At 36.3% G+C, this 16,506-nt stretch overlaps 1 protein-coding gene across 1 annotated transcript; it reads right to left on the bottom strand.

Moving 5' to 3' along the window:
* Window positions 1-323: 323 nt before the first annotated feature.
* Window positions 324-12,247, bottom strand: LOC118344028. The gene is made up of 3 exons (XM_035683765.1): window positions 11,035-12,247; window positions 5,104-5,295; window positions 324-418 (listed from the first exon to the last, which is right to left on the bottom strand). The coding sequence occupies exons 1-3, from the start codon at window positions 12,245-12,247 to the stop codon at window positions 324-326; spliced, it is 1,500 nt and encodes a 499-aa protein (XP_035539658.1).
* Window positions 12,248-16,506: the final 4,259 nt, after the last annotated feature.

Here is a 16,506-nt window from a genome sequence, read left to right as displayed (position 1 = left end):
TTGTAAGCTGTGACAGATCCCACTTTCTTCAACCTTGTAAGAGATTCCATTGGATCATCATAAGGAGATGAGCCAAACCTTACTTGAATTGCTTGGGTCAGATCCTCCCAAGAATGAAATACTCCTACTTCACTGGCATCTTGAAACCATACCAATGCTTCATCATCCATATGGAAGGAGGCAATAAAGATCCTTTGCCCTGGTGGCACTTGGTGGTATAGAAAATATTGATTAGCCCTATACACCCAAGCCAAAGGATCCCTACCAAAAAATCTTGGAAACACAATCTTGATGCCCCTTAAAATGGTTCTGGCAACTGGTTCTCAAAAGGGTGCCTCATCCCCACTTTCATGTGTGTCATTGTTCCTGTCAAGATTTGGCATGCCATTCACATTCCTCGCAGCCTCCTCATGACCCACTGAACCATTGAAAGAAATTTTTGAAATCTATTGCAAAATTTTTGTAAACCATTTATCTTGGTTCTCTTGATCAAGTCTTGTCGTTTCTAGCTGTTGAACCAAGACAACAATGGTGTCCTCAATTTGTTTTTCTTGAGGATCATGCTGCTGCCGAAGCTGGTTCAATGAATCAACCAGTTGAGCATAAGAACATGTGACTTCTGCCATGGCTCTGGATACCAAATGTAATGGACCCAATTTATTAACTAAACTTATGGAGGGAAAGAAGTAAGAAGATGAAGAAGATGATGTAAAGACTAAGGAAGAAGGAGAGAGATTGAGAAAAGAGAGAAGATCGAGAGAGAGTTTTCTGCATGAATATTATTCTGTAGTTCCTTCTGCATTGAATCTTTTTATATTTACAGAATGTACAACACGACATCGTTTTACAATTGTATCAAAATGCACGTTTCACTTATTCACTTATCAACTAAACGACCATGTCGCACTTACTACTTCTATTTACACACAAACAACACTTGCAATAGACTGCTAACAGAATTAACTAACAACTTTGTCCATCAACAATTGCCTTCATGCTTTGGTCTCTTCCATCATCTAAGTATTGAAGTCCATTACATCAGCCTCTTTCAACAGGCACAAGACGGCGATACTACGAAAATGATACCAAACCATAGTACACCATACTAATGCACGCTGCCCTCGAAACTTCCACATACACCCTAGTCCTCAAGCACACTAGCTTCTTACTCCCTTCTCTCTTGGTGAGGTAGCAATTCTCTGACCCTCTGGGTACGAGGAATCACTAGTAGACATCCAGAGATGAATCTTAGCTCAACCTCACCACTCCCAAGATCATCGATTTTACTTAAATCACGAAGCATAATAATTTTCTCTTCCTCAAAGGGAGCATAGTTTTTTAATCAATATTTATCATAGCAGACATGCCTATTGGCACCAGAATATGCCGACCAACCTTCAACAAATTGAACCATGTTAATGTCTGCAATCATTGCTACAAATGACTCCTCAGTTACGTTAACTTAAGTATTATTTTCTCGATTGAATTATTATATTCTCAAGCCAATGTGTTGAGCACACCATCCACATCACTTAAATGGTAAGATTTGATTGATAAAATTCAAATTTTAAAATTTTTGTTCCAAATCAAATTATGTCACATAAGCAGTGTGTTGTGTAAAGGCCTTAGAATAGCAATACTCTTTCTCGCTTCCAAAACTTGTAAATTTGAGCAAAATGTCCATTTTTGCTACAAACAAAACAAGCTTGATTTTGTGAAGGGGGTCATTCGTTATTATCCTTTTGACTTGGAAAGTCTTTTTGTGAAGTCTGCTAAATTTTTTGAAATTTTTTCATTGTGGCTTCTATCGACTATTTATTGGATTCTGACATTTGGGTAAGCCACATTTTTCAGAAAATAAATTTACCTTTGTTGTGGAGTTTTCATTGCAATTTTAAATCATCAAAGCATCTTGGTCTCTAGCTTCTTCCTCTACACGAATACGTGTGATTAAGGTTTCCAATGATGTTTCCTTCTGTTTGTGGCACATCGACTTTTAAAACTCCTTCCACGAAAGTGCTAGCTTGTCTATGATGCCCCAAACAATTAGACTTTCTCCAATCTTGATGCCTTCGGATCTAACTTCTGCAACAATCATTTGAAGATCTTGTGCTTGCTTTGCAGCGTACTTGCCATATATCATTTGATATCGAAAGATGCAACTTGCGGCATATTTCTTTGCTCCAGCTACTTCTGTATCATATTTACTCTTTAAAGCTTTCCATATTTTCTTTGTAGAGCATTAAGTAGTAGTGTAATAATCATTAAAATGATCCGCAAGATGATTAAAAATATAATACCGACAATTATACTCATCTTTCATTTAGTTTTTAGCATTTTCTTCACGAGCTTTCACTTGTACTTCAGTCATGTTCTCAATATTGATCTTGCTAGGATAATTTCAAGTGAGAAAATAGGAGACATTGAGAAAGTTTAGATACAGAGCACTTTGCACTTACATCTCTCAAAATGGGCTCCCTTAAAACGGAATTTTTGAGATTTTCAGTGTCTCTATGCAAACACCCCTCGTAGTGCCTCAACCTCGGCGCTGACTTACAACGTCTATATATACAGTAATTAAAGCATATATTTTAATTAAATTATTTTATTTTATAGATATATATTACTTAAATCGAGCATTAAATGTGGTATTTAACATGATAAAATACCTTGTTCTAGGTTTGGTGTTGGCCCACTATTGATGGCAGGTGAACCACACAGAGAGTTGGTAATGGATGGAGATGGTGCACGTGTTGCTTTGCGTTTATGAGGCATATTGTTTGAAATTGTAATAAATTATTATTCGAACAAACGTTACAGATATTTATAAGAATGATACTTACACAAATATATGTTTGAAATTCATTCACTATCAATTTTGCTAGAGCAGTCGCCCTCATCCTCACTAGACACTTCAGTTGATTCATGATCTTCTGACATTTCACCCTCAATTACTTCGGGTTGAGCATATTGGCTTAGATCAACAAAGAGATTGATGCCTGATTCATTTTCTTGATACGCTTCTTCATTTGTTGGACTATTAACTTCTTCATGTGGTTCGTATGCCACTGTAATGTAATCATATACATTTCTTGGTGCAAACTTCTCCACTAGCCACCATGGGTTCCCGTACTCCAGATCATCTAAATAAAAAACTTGATTCATTTGGCAAGCGAGAATGAAAGGATCATCCTCATACCATGTGCGAGATGTATTGAAACTCACAAAATATTCATCGTTACGCACTCTCAACCTAGGATTTGAGACATCACACCAATTACATTTAAACAACCAGACCATATATCCCCTCCCACGTACTTTAACGCTATGATATATTCCAGAATTCCGTAGAATTCAATGTTATCATCTCCATGGCTTCCTTCGACTACCACCCCACAGTTTTGAGTTTTCCTATATCGTTCTCTGTCAGCTGTGTAAAATCTATATCCACGCACCAAATATCTTGAGTATTGGATGGCCCGCCTAGAAGGAGCACTTGCCAAAGCATACATTTCTTATGAGATTTCTTTTGAATTTTCACCATAATTCGATACAACCTACATCAATAAATATTATTATAGTTATATCAATGTTAGATAGAAAGAAAGTAAAGTTTAGTGGTATGAAATTCGTAGACAATAAGATATTTTTACAGTATTACCGAATGTTTAAACCACGAGGCGAATTCCTCTTTGTGCATCCTTTCTACGTCAGTTACACCATTCGTGCGAAGTAGTTGTATATCTTTGTTGCGCATGTTCATGTGAACTAATTAATTTATATCAAGTTATACTATATTATTACACATGAACTTAAAGATACTATTGATTTAGAGGGTCATCACTAACCTCAAGTAGTGGTCAATATCTGCGCAGTTTCTCAAGACATACCATCGAGCTCTTTCAAACTCACAACCACATAGGTCATAGCCCCCTTATGCACATATGGGACGTACAGTCTGAGAAAACACATAAAATGCCGATGAGACTCTCATTCGTCCACCTTCATAATTTCGATCCAGTCTCGTAAATTTAGTATCAACCCCACGGAAATACATTGAACAAAAGGTATGCCACTCATTATCAATGTATAACTCTACAATCGAACCTTCCAGACGAGCTTTATTCCACATAGATCGCTTAAGTTTTCCCAAAACTCATTCAATAGGATACATCCATTTATACTGAACCGGGCCAACGACTATAGCCTCACGAGGTAGGTGCATAGCCAAATGAATCATTACATCAAAGAATGAAGGCGAGTACAAACTCTCCAATTTGCAAAATATCACGGCAATGTCAACTTCCATTTTTAATAATCCATCAACTTTCTACTTTCTACTACAAATCTCCCTAAAAAATTCCCATAATTCTATGAGAGTTGTATGAACATCTCGAGTAAACTTTCCGCGCACATCAACCAGCAACAGACGCTATAAAAATACATGACAATCATGACTTTTCAGACTAGTTATCTTCCAATCATAAGTTCAAACACATCTTGACATGTTCGATGCATAGCCATCGGGTAATTTGATTGTCATGAACCAACCATAGAATTTCTTTATCTCATTATTTGAAAATGTATACCATCCAATAGGTATATAGGCTGACTACCCATTATCTTGCAAATGCAACTCCGGTCTTATCCCCAACTCTTTTAAATTTTTACGAGTGTTAGTTGTATCTTTTGTCTTCCCTTATATTGACATCAGAGTGTCCAATATATTCTCACATATATTTTTCTCAATGTGCATAACATCTAGATTGTGGCACAGTGTCAAGGTAGACTGTTATGCAACTCGAAAAAAGTACTTTTTTTTGTTCAATTCAACTCTGTTGCTTGTCGTTTTCTCTTTTCGAACTCTTGCATCTTTCACAAATCTGTTTTCTGAAGCATCCCCTAACTGCGAGATAATATCAATCCCAAACAACTCAGGCGATGATGACCTGCGCTCAACCATTCCATCAAATATCGTTCTATTTGAACGCCATCTATGATCATGTAATAAATATTGACAGTGACTCATGAAACATAATTTCTTACCATTTGTCAACCACTGAAACTATGTATCTTTATTACAAACAGGACAATCCATTTTACCTTTTGTGCTCCACCTAGACAAATTTTCATATGCGGGGAAATCATTTATTGTCCACATCACTGCAGCATGCATCTTGAACTCTGGCGACGAGACCATATCATATGTACTAACACCCTGATCCCACAACTCTTTCAACTCTACAATCAGTGGTTGCAGATATACATCTAATTCGTTCCCTAGTGACCTTGGCCCTGGTATCAGTATAGTCATCATAAAATACAGATCATTCATACACTTCCAAGGTGGTAAGTTATAGGGCATTAATATGACAGGAAAGTACTATGAGAAGTGCTCATATTGTCAAATGGATTAAAACCATTCGTTGCTAAACTAAGACGTACATTGCAAGGTTCCTCGGCAAACCATGGATACTTGATGTCAAATTTTTTCCATTGTAAGGAATCTGCAGGATGAGAGAGGAAGTTTTCATTTTGGACTCTTTCTGTGTGATGTCAAGACATATCTTTCGTAGTCAACCGGGACGTAAACAATCTTTGAAGTCGAGGAATCAATAGAAAATGTCTTAACACTTTTTGAAGTACATTATGCTTATCGGATGTCCATCTTGACTCATGACATACAGTACATGAATCAAATTCTGCATATTACTGTCAGAAGAGAACACAATCATTTTTACAAGCGTGGATGATATTATAATCAAATCCTAGCCCTCACTTCGATTGCTCCGTTTCATAAAAATTACAAGATACTATGTTATCCTGAAGGAGAGCCTCTTTAAATAATTCTAACAACATGTCGATGGCCTTTGCAGAAATACAACAAATAGACTTAATATGGAGCAGCCTCACCATGAAAAAGAACTTGTTGTGACGGGTGCACCCCTCATACAGTTCTCGTTGTGCATCCTCCCACAATCTTCCAAAGTTTTCATTTCCCTCAAATAATTGTATAGATGTTCCTTCTCTATCCCTCGTCCCAAATATTCCTACACCCAGATCGCCTAGCATCTCAATCATATCCTCTCCATTATTATCATTGTCTCAAAAGCATCCACATTTATGTCATCCATGTCGATGTCATTACATTCCTCCATTTGATTGGACTGGCTGCTAAATCTAACTCCTTTAGGAAATAGTTCGCCATGTAACACCCAACGTGAGAATTTAGGATCGATTCCATTTACAAATAAATGCTCCTCCACTACTACCAATTTATAAGAGCTAAGATTTATGCACTTCTTGCACATAAATCTTATAAATCCTCGACTGTCAACACTCATGCGAGCAAACTCTATAAAAAAAACTCCACCCCTTGTGCATACTCCTTATAGTCTCGCTCAAGTCTATCTCCCAATAGCATCCAACTATTATCCATTGCATTTTCGTTACTCGTTGGCTATCTATAAAAAAACACTATCAATAGTCTATTCATATTCACTACTTCTATTTTCATAAGGTAGTTGGTCATATCCTATTCGATAGGATATATCTATATCATATATAAACTCAGTCCAAAATTCTAATTTAGTCAAAATTTCGACAGCATTTTCCTACAATTCTCCAAGTATGCTAGTCACAATAAGTAATCTAAATCTACCCTATTCATGGGCCGAGAAACTTACGGACTACACACCCGAAAAATGTAAGGAAACACTGAACCAAATTTTTAAAAACTAACACACGAGCTTAGACTGAATATATATATATATATATGCCATATAGATGATAGAATCTCAAACTGTCAACTTTGGACAATTCAAGAGTTGTACCCAAACATTCTACTTTGGGTATGTTATGGATCAAATTCATATTATTCTAAGTTGTATATTATGCAAAAATCAACATTAACAATATTACACAAACAATAAATATAATTAACACTATCACTAACAATATTATCATCACAATTTTAAGCATCCCAAACTACAATAACATACTAACAACATTAACAATATTACACTAAATATACACTATCAAATAACACATTAGTAACATATACCAACTTCATATTATGCAATATTGACAAGTAATCATATACCAAGTTCTAAATACCAACTTCTAAACACCAAATTAATCAAATACAAATACCAACTTCATTCATCAAATACCAATTTTTAAACCACAAATACCAAAATCATAATCAAATTCCTCAATAACAACTTCATTCATCAAATACCAATTTTTGCCAAACAAATACCAAAATCATACTAAAATTCCCCAATACCTATCATCACCTAAACATCTTACCAAATCACTAATAAATTATCAAATCACTACAAATCAACTCTTACTAAAAATTAGAAATCCTACCTCAAATTTTTGCAATCCAATAACAAATATGAATCCACAATACCTACATATGCATAAAACACTTTATGAGAAAACCCTAAATCAAATTCAATAAACCAAAATATCTAAACTCAAAATTCAAAAAAAATAGCATAATAATAATGCCTACCTCTTCTAAACCTCTCCTCTCTCTCAAGAATCCCTTCTCTCTCACTAGAACTTTTCCTCTCTCTCTCCACAACACTCTCTCACACACACAAAATCGCCCAAATAATGTTCTCCCCACTGCTATGTCTGCTCTACCTCCAAATAAATGCTTCATGCATGAAAATGAACTGAAGGTATAGGTTTTTGAATCTATGAAGTCCCGTTCGAACGAGAAATTTCAAAAAGCCGCCTAATTTTGCCGCGATTTAATTCTACTTTTAACGTTCAAACGGGTAAGATAGTAGTTTGAACGAACAACTAAGAATATTCATCAGCATATGCTTCAACTGTAAAGAAGCAAATAGGGTATTTTTCATAATCGAATTACACCAATGCGTTCGAATGGGGCATCTCACATTCAAATGAGTAAATATTCTGAGTATTTGGCGCGAAATTTCTCTCCAAACACATTCTACAAGATAAATCCGTTCGAACGGGAGTTTATTCTGTTCGAAAGAATATTAGTATTATTATACTAATATATTTTTTTTTTTTTATAGAAGAGCCAAAGCCACCTGTCCATGAGTGACCCCGTCCCAAATTTTATTAATAACCCTCACTTGTGGCGGAGGAATACCGTGGTTACAGACCGACACCTAGTATTACAAACAATATTACCAGATGTCAAAATTACAAAACAAAATTACAAACCTACTAAAAACGGACAAACATTACACAAGAACAAGACACTAACGATAACGTAAAGAAGGCAAACCCAACTTATCCAAACGGATTAAACCACGAAGCACCCTAGGCACCTCCCTAACAAATCTCCACTCTGAATTAAGACCCAATGCACCACTCCGAGCCAACCAATCCGCAACTTTATTTCCCTCTCTATAAACATGACGAACAACGCACACCATAGAATCCATGAGGGACAACGTATCTTCCCAAAAATCTTCTAAATACCACACACCACACCTTCTCCTATGCCACCACGAAATCACCACGAAATCACCACTTGCGAATCTAATTCAATTTCCACAAAATTAATCCCCAACTCCTTACATGCTTTGAGCCCCTGAAGAACAGCTAACAACTCCGCTCTATTACTTGTACCGATCCCAATAGAAGAATTAAAAGCATAAACCATAAGACCACGATCATTCCTAATGATACCGCCCACCCCTGAACAACCAAGATTACCCATACTACTCCCATCTGTATTCAATTTAAACCACCCATAAGCTGGCTTTTGCCAAGCCACTGGTTGTACATGCTTTCTAATAGGAACCAAAACAGGAATATTCAATGACTGTAAAACCTGTAAATCATGTCTGGAACAATTACTAACCTTTTTCATATCTCGAACTACAACTCCCATCCATCTACTAATAGAAAGCCGAACCGAAAAAATAGACTGGAACCTTCCCTCCATATGTGCAGCACAACGTCTAGTCCAAAGGTGCCAAGTAATAATAGACGGTAAAATCCCCACTATTAATCCCAGTTGAGAATTAAAAGATGCCCTTCGAAACCAAATTTGAACCGTCTCCCTCCAAGTACGACCAATAGGAATACCAAAAATAGATCCATAGAAGTGCCATATAGCTGATGCAAATTCCCCTGTAAGTAACACATGATCTTGATCTTCATAATTACCTTCATCACAACAATCACAACGAGAAACAATCTGGATCCCAATGCGCCGAAGACGATCATCAACACTTAATGCCATGAACCACACCTTCCACATTAAAACCGAAACTTTAAGTGGAAGTAATTTATGCCATACCCAAGGATGCCACTCCATACTAGAACCTTGAACCCGAATATAATCCCAAGCGGATTTAGTCGAAAAATTCCCATTGTCATTCTTCATCCAGATCAATACATCAGATCCTCCCTTACACCCAGCCAAAGCCTCAATAATACTCTCCACCTTATCCTGACCAACTAACGTACTCAAAAACTCCACATCCCAACTATTGGACAACTTACACTCTTTAACTTGCAACATCGGATTACCCACTATCTGTAACTCATCAATTAGAGGACCCTCATCTCTCCATTTATCATACCAAAATAAAATATTACCATCTCGAACTCTCCATTTAGAATTATTAAAAACACTCGGAATACTTTTGACAATCATTTTCCAAAACCTCGTACCTTTTCTCATATCAATAAGACACCAACTCGAATTTCCCACATATTTTCCTTTAAAGAAACTAGCCCACAAAGATTCTCCTTTCAAAAGATTCCAAGCAAACCTCATATGCAACGCTCTTTGAATATCTCCCAAATTCCGCAAACCAAGACCACCCTCCTCTATTGGCTTACAAATATTCTCCCAAGCCACCCACTTTTTTTTTCCTTTACCATTAATCTCACCCCAAAAAAATGTGCTCAACAGTCGATTTAAAATTTTAATAATAGAATGAGGAACCTGTAAAACTGCAAAAATATGTAAAGCCATACTAGACAGCACATGACGAAGTAAAATTAAGCGCCCACCCGCAGATAATAATTTCATTTTCCAACCACTGATTTTATTCCAGACTTTGTTAATCATCTCCTCTAGATGCTCATGCTTAAGACGCCCTAAAACAATCGGAACCCCAAGGTATTTAAAAGGAAACAAACCTTCAGAGAACCCTGTCAGCCTTTTAAGATCTCTCTTTCTTGCTAACGAAATTTTAGGAGAATAAAATATAGCCGTCTTTTCTTTACTAATTTGCTGACCTGTCCATTTTTCATATTTTTCAAAAACCACCAAAAGTTCCTTAACCGATTTCTTACCCCCATTCAGAAAAATAACAATATCATCAGCATACATAAGATGAGAAATATGAGGAGTACCTCTAGCTTGGGAAAATTTTCCAATCTTGTTCCCATCAAAGCTTTGTTTCAAAAGTCTAGAAAGTACTTCTTGAAGAATAATAAAAAGGTAAGGCGAGAGAGGATCCCCTTGGCGCAAACCCCGCCTCCCTTGAAAGAAACCTTTCGTCGTACCATTAAGCATCACAGAATACCACACATTCGAAATACAAGCACTAATCAGAGCACAAAAGGAAGAAGGAAAGCCAAAACACCTCAAAACCTCAAGCAAAAATTGCCACTCCACCCGATCATATGCTTTAGCCATATCAACTTTAATCATAATATTACCACCATGTGACGTCCTCTTCAGAGAGTGAACCATTTCCTGGGTAAGACTGATATTCTCAAAAATACTTCGCCCAGGTATAAACGCACCTTGTTCAAGAGAAATCATTTTGGGAAGGAAACCTGTCATGCGATTCACAATAATTTTTGAACAAATTTTATAGAAAACTGAACAAAGGCTAATTGGCCTAAATTTATCAAACCCCGACGGCACATCTACCTTCGGGATAAGCACAATATAAGAAGCCGAATAAAATCTCGGAAGGCGTTTTGATAGAAAAAATTCTGAAATGGCTTCTAAAACATCCACTTTAACCACCTCCCAGCAACTCATAAAAAAACCCGCGCCAAAACCATCTGGACCCGGAGAACTATTAATAGGAATAGTTGATAGAGCCTCTTTCACTTCAACCAACGAAGGGATCCCACAAAGCCGGACACAATCCTCATCATTAATAACCGACGAAATTAAACTAGATAAATCAGGCACCTCCCTAACCGGATTAGATCTTTGAAGAAAATCAGAAAAATAATCAACAGCTCCAAGATGAATTGCTTCCGGAGAATTAAACTCCAACCCATTCGAGGTTCTTAACTGATGAATTTTCCTATGCTTTTTATTAGATAACCACACATGAAAAAATTTTGTATTCCTATCACCACCCATTCTCCACTTAATTTTAGCCATTTGTGCCAATCTAATATCCTCCCTAATCCTCCAAGAAGACAACTCATTAGAAGTCCTTACTAATTCCCTTTCAATATCATCATCCCAACCTCTCTGCAACAAATTTTCCAGATTCTCAATCTTATCTTCAAGAATAGCAATCTGAGTATTAGTTCTCCCAAATACACTCTTGTTCCATACACGCAACGCCACCTTAAGTTTTTTAAGTTTAGTGGCTAATTTAAACAGCCCCGAACCAATAACCGATTCATACCAAACCTTTTGAACAAGAGTCATAAAATCCGGATGCTCAACCCACATTTGCTGAAAACGAAATGGAGGTGGACCATAAGAGAAAGGATCACTTAAAAATTCTATAACCATAGGACAATGGTCCGATGTAGTCCTAGGAAGATACAAACAATGAGCAGTCGGAAAAAGAGATAGAAAATTTGCATCAAGTAAAACTCTATCCAGCTTTGCCCAAGCTCTAGATAAACCTTGCTGACCATTACACCATGTAAACTTACCACCTTGTGAATTCATTTCCAACAACCCACCCTGATGAATCCATTTATTAAACTCATCAATTGCAACTCTATTCCTCGGACGCCCACCACACCTCTCAATATCCGACCGAATTACATTGAAATCCCCAGCAAAGAAACACGGCTCCCCACCCATTCTATCCGAATTCAACTCCTCCCAAAGCAGCTGTCGTTCAAGCCTATTACACTTTGCATAAATAAAATTACCCAAGAAATGATTACTTCCTTCGGTAATGCATAATGACACAAACTGCGAACTCATGCGAACCACCTGCACATCCAATTCATTTTTCCAAAACACCCAGATTTTACCACCATCAGTCTCATTTGATATCGCCTCATCAAATTTCAATAACCGCATGAAACTATGGATTTTAACCACACTCTGAAAAGGTTCCAGCAACACTATCAATTTTGGCTTATATTTAGACAGCATTTTTTGTAATCGTCTCTTAGAGGTACCTAAACCTCTTACATTCCAAACTAAAATTGATCCAATCATTGAGAAAACTTTTGTGTTCTAGTGATCACCCGCCTAGAACTACGGATCTTCTCAAACTGCCTCTTTTGATATTTACGCTTAACAACTTCATCTTCAGCAGCCGAGTGATATTCCTTCTCCTGCAAAAAAACTTCCGCACATTTCTCAGGCTCCGGATCAGACATCGAGCCATCTTCCAGACATACCTCTTCCGCAGGTCCATCATATACTTCTTTTTCTGCAGAACTAGGAATAACTTCTCCCTCCCTCATATCTGTTTCTAATTCTGTTTCCGTCAAAAGGTTCGCACAACCCAAATGTCCGTTCATAATTTTTGGAATCATCTCTTCCGCAATTTCCGGAATCTCAAGATTATCCTCTTGATCCTTTTCCGGTTCCAACTCCAAATGATCAAGATTATCCGTTTGAACAACTAACACCCGATCCTCCTCAGCTGGTTCTTTTGACTCAACCTCTGTATGTTCAAGAACTGGAATATTAGTAGTTTCAAGAACTGGAATATTATTCTTATCCGTCGGCTCCTCCACGATCGGATCTTTTTGCCGAACCCACACATTACTTCCTACATTTTTTTTCCCAGCACGGCAAGTCTTTAAATTATGTCCCTGTATATGGCATTTAGAACAGAACGCTGGCAACGTTTCATAAACAATTTCTTGCTTTCTGCTAGTTCCCAAACCAGGCATTCCAATCCAAAAAGAAAGTAACGGTGTCTTAGCAACATCCATTTCAACGCAGATGCGAGCACCATCAGTCCGAGTAACACAACGAGTAGAGTTATCACTTCTAATAAATCTACCAATAGGTGCAGTAAGAATTTTAAGGAAAGATTCATGATAGTAATTTGGAGGCAAACCTGGAAGTACAATCCACACCGGAACAAGCGAAGGTTCTTCTTCTTCTTTAAATTCTGGAGTCCAGTGGAATGGACGGTAAGGAATTCCATCGGTAAGGAATGGACGGTAAATTAGTATATTATACTAATATACTAATAGTATAAGTATATTATAATACTAATATTATAAGTTTGTATTATGAATATATACTTTTAGGTATTATAATACTAATGATAATAAATAATAAGTATAGTACTTAGTATATTTGTACTATTATAATACTAATATACTAAGTACTATACTAAGTATTCTACAAGTATAGAATAGTATAAGTATATTATAAATAATAGTATAAGTATACTTATAAGTAATACTAGGTATTATACTAAATATATTATAAGTATTTATAATATATACTAAGTACTTAATATTAGTATTATTTTTTTACTTTTGTAGTTTGTAATATTAGTATTATTATATATTAGTATTAGAAATATAATTAGAAATATATTAGCATAATAACTATTCGAACCAATATCCTATCAGTTCGAACAACATTTATGCATATAATAAACTTTTGAACCGTTATTTTTACTATTCAAACGGGATTAATTCAAATGAGTATCGTTCGAACAGATTAGTTTTTCGTTTGAACAAAACCTCACGGACATCATATACCCAGTTCGAATAGATTTCCATTTAAGTTCAAAACCCAAAATTTGAAACCTCTCGTAGCCATGAACTCCGCCATGAACTTCGCCACGCACTCCGCCGTAGCAAGCCAAAACTTGAACTTCAAAGAGGTATAGGTCCTTTCTCCTATTCTATTGTTTATTTTTTTGAAAATTATGGTTGTGACCCCATAATTATTGGGGTCGAATCAATCCGACCCCATTTTGGTGTTTTCTGACCAACTGACATGTGAATAATCAGTAGAAATGATGGGGCTTCACTCCTTAATCATTTCTACCAATTAAAACCAAGGATTCTCAAGAATCCTAGGTTTTTACATTCGGGGCTGAGTTGACTTAGCCATGGTTGTTTGGCCTGTTCCTGTTCGAACGGATTCGAAGTCGTTCGAACACTCAGTTGCCAAACAGATATATTTATGTTCAAACAAACTAAATGCATTCAAACATATATCACATGTTCGAACGACCAAAATATGGTCCTTCGAACATAAAATCTTGTGTTCGAATGTGGTTATTTCCTATTCCAATGAACAGGACATTCCTTTCGAACAGAGATTTTCCTAGTTCAAACTATGAAGTTACATTACAGATGGTTAGTTCGAATAAAATATGTTTTGTTTGAAAAAGTTATTTTAATTTAGTTCAATATGGTATAATTCTTCAATAATATAATTAAACAATTATTTTAATTATATTCTCATTTTCCTTGTGGTTATAGGATCAACAATATACTGATGACAACCAGATGAAGAAGACATGGGAGAAATCAGACGGCTAAAGTAGCAGAGCAGCTCATGCTCAAGAGGCAAGGCCTATACTTGTTGAGCAGGAGATCATTATGGATGACTTTCGCAATCTTGCATGGGAGGGACTGAGCATACACTCCATCATCACCAACCGGGGATAGACACCAATCTGTTAGCAGAGGGGGACTACATATCTAGAGATGGTCAGTGAGTTTTACCGCCAGATGGGAGAGCATGACGCTGATGCACTGTTCTACACCTTAACGTTCCAAGAAGTAAGTATTACTTTTTCTCCCAGCATTATTTTTGAGTTCCTTGATATTCTGCATGTGGCCGACGCATATCCTACACCGGCTGCGGCGGCTACACCAGGAGCAGCTTCTGCACCATTTGATGCATGCAGACACACCGGCCGCATCCTCATCACCAGTGCCGAATGTAGAGACCGATGAGATGGATGCTAGTTCGCATGATAATGAGGATGAGGATCTAGTTGATGATGTTCTCACAGAATATCAAGTTCGTTAGCTAGTGCGAGACCCTTCGGCTCCTCCATATGATGGCAGCAAGGTGATCCAACAGGCCAACTATATAGTATTTTTCATAATGCTTAATTTGATTGTTAGGTATAACACCGATCCAAAAAAACATAAGACTGATTTTAGAATCGAGCAAGCCAGATTTTTGTTGCAGATAGCACGGGGGGAGCCGATTGATCTGGCATTGTATTTCTTCTTCCGTATTCGATCGGAATCACTCTATTCAATTGGAGGTAGTCTACCATTTGCACTACTGATATCTAACCTCCTACTCCAATAGGGGGTTACAGTGCAAGGGACTGAGCGGAGGTCACCACAAATAGGGCCCCTTAACAAGATCACATTCAGCAAGAGTAAGGGCACGCCGACCGATCTAGCTACTAGTAGTACTGCTGGTGTTGAGAGACAACCAGCTAGGACTACTTTGGATCAAATACGAGCTCTATTCGTGGAGTTCATTGAGCCCATCATGGAGAAGCTTAAGGATATGGATGCACGCATCACAAACTTACAAGAGGAATTTGATATACTTAGCAAATAGATCGTTTTAGTTATTATTTTACTTTTTTATGTTGTAATTAATGTATGGTTTTTATTTTTAGTATTTGCTACCTTGTTTATTTATTTATTTTTTCCATTTTACTTACCGTTCATGATAATATAAAAAATGACATTATCTTTAAAGTTATATTTATATAAATTTAACATAAAAGAAATCACCATAATATTTTGAAATTAATTACATAAAATTAATTTATGAATTTATAAATATTTTAACTCACCATAAATCATAATATATAATATATACACATTTTTTATATTTTGAAAATGATAACAAATTAATGGAAAAAATATTTCTTACTTTAATGGAAAAAATATATACACAAATTAATGATGATAAACAATTTTTATATAATTTCCAACCAAATTAGTTGTTCGAATGAATAAATGTGGTGTTTGAATGGGTTCAAACGATATTTGTGTTGTTCGAACGGTCTAACAACCTTCTCGCCAGATTTTCCCACCAAATCGCTACCGTTCAAATAAATAAATGTAAGTTCGAAAGATTATGAGCTTTCCCCAGGAAAAATAAATTAATTTCCCATCAAGATTATTATTCGAACAAATTATATATTGTTTGAACAGACATTAATTCCCGGTTCAAAATTATTTTTCTCATTCAAACAATTTTGCATTTTTAAGACGATTTTATTTGTCACAAAAGATCTAGTTTGAAGGGATATTTATCCCTAAAACTAAAATTTTTTGAAGTGTCCCTAAAATTTCTACCATGGTTAATTATTG

This window comes from Juglans regia, chromosome 12 (assembly GCF_001411555.2).
Source record: "Juglans regia cultivar Chandler chromosome 12, Walnut 2.0, whole genome shotgun sequence".
In the NCBI taxonomy this organism is placed as follows: Eukaryota; Viridiplantae; Streptophyta; class Magnoliopsida; order Fagales; family Juglandaceae; genus Juglans; species Juglans regia.
The sequence above is the reverse complement of the archived record's forward strand: the minus strand, read 5'-3'. Positions and strand labels throughout refer to the sequence as shown.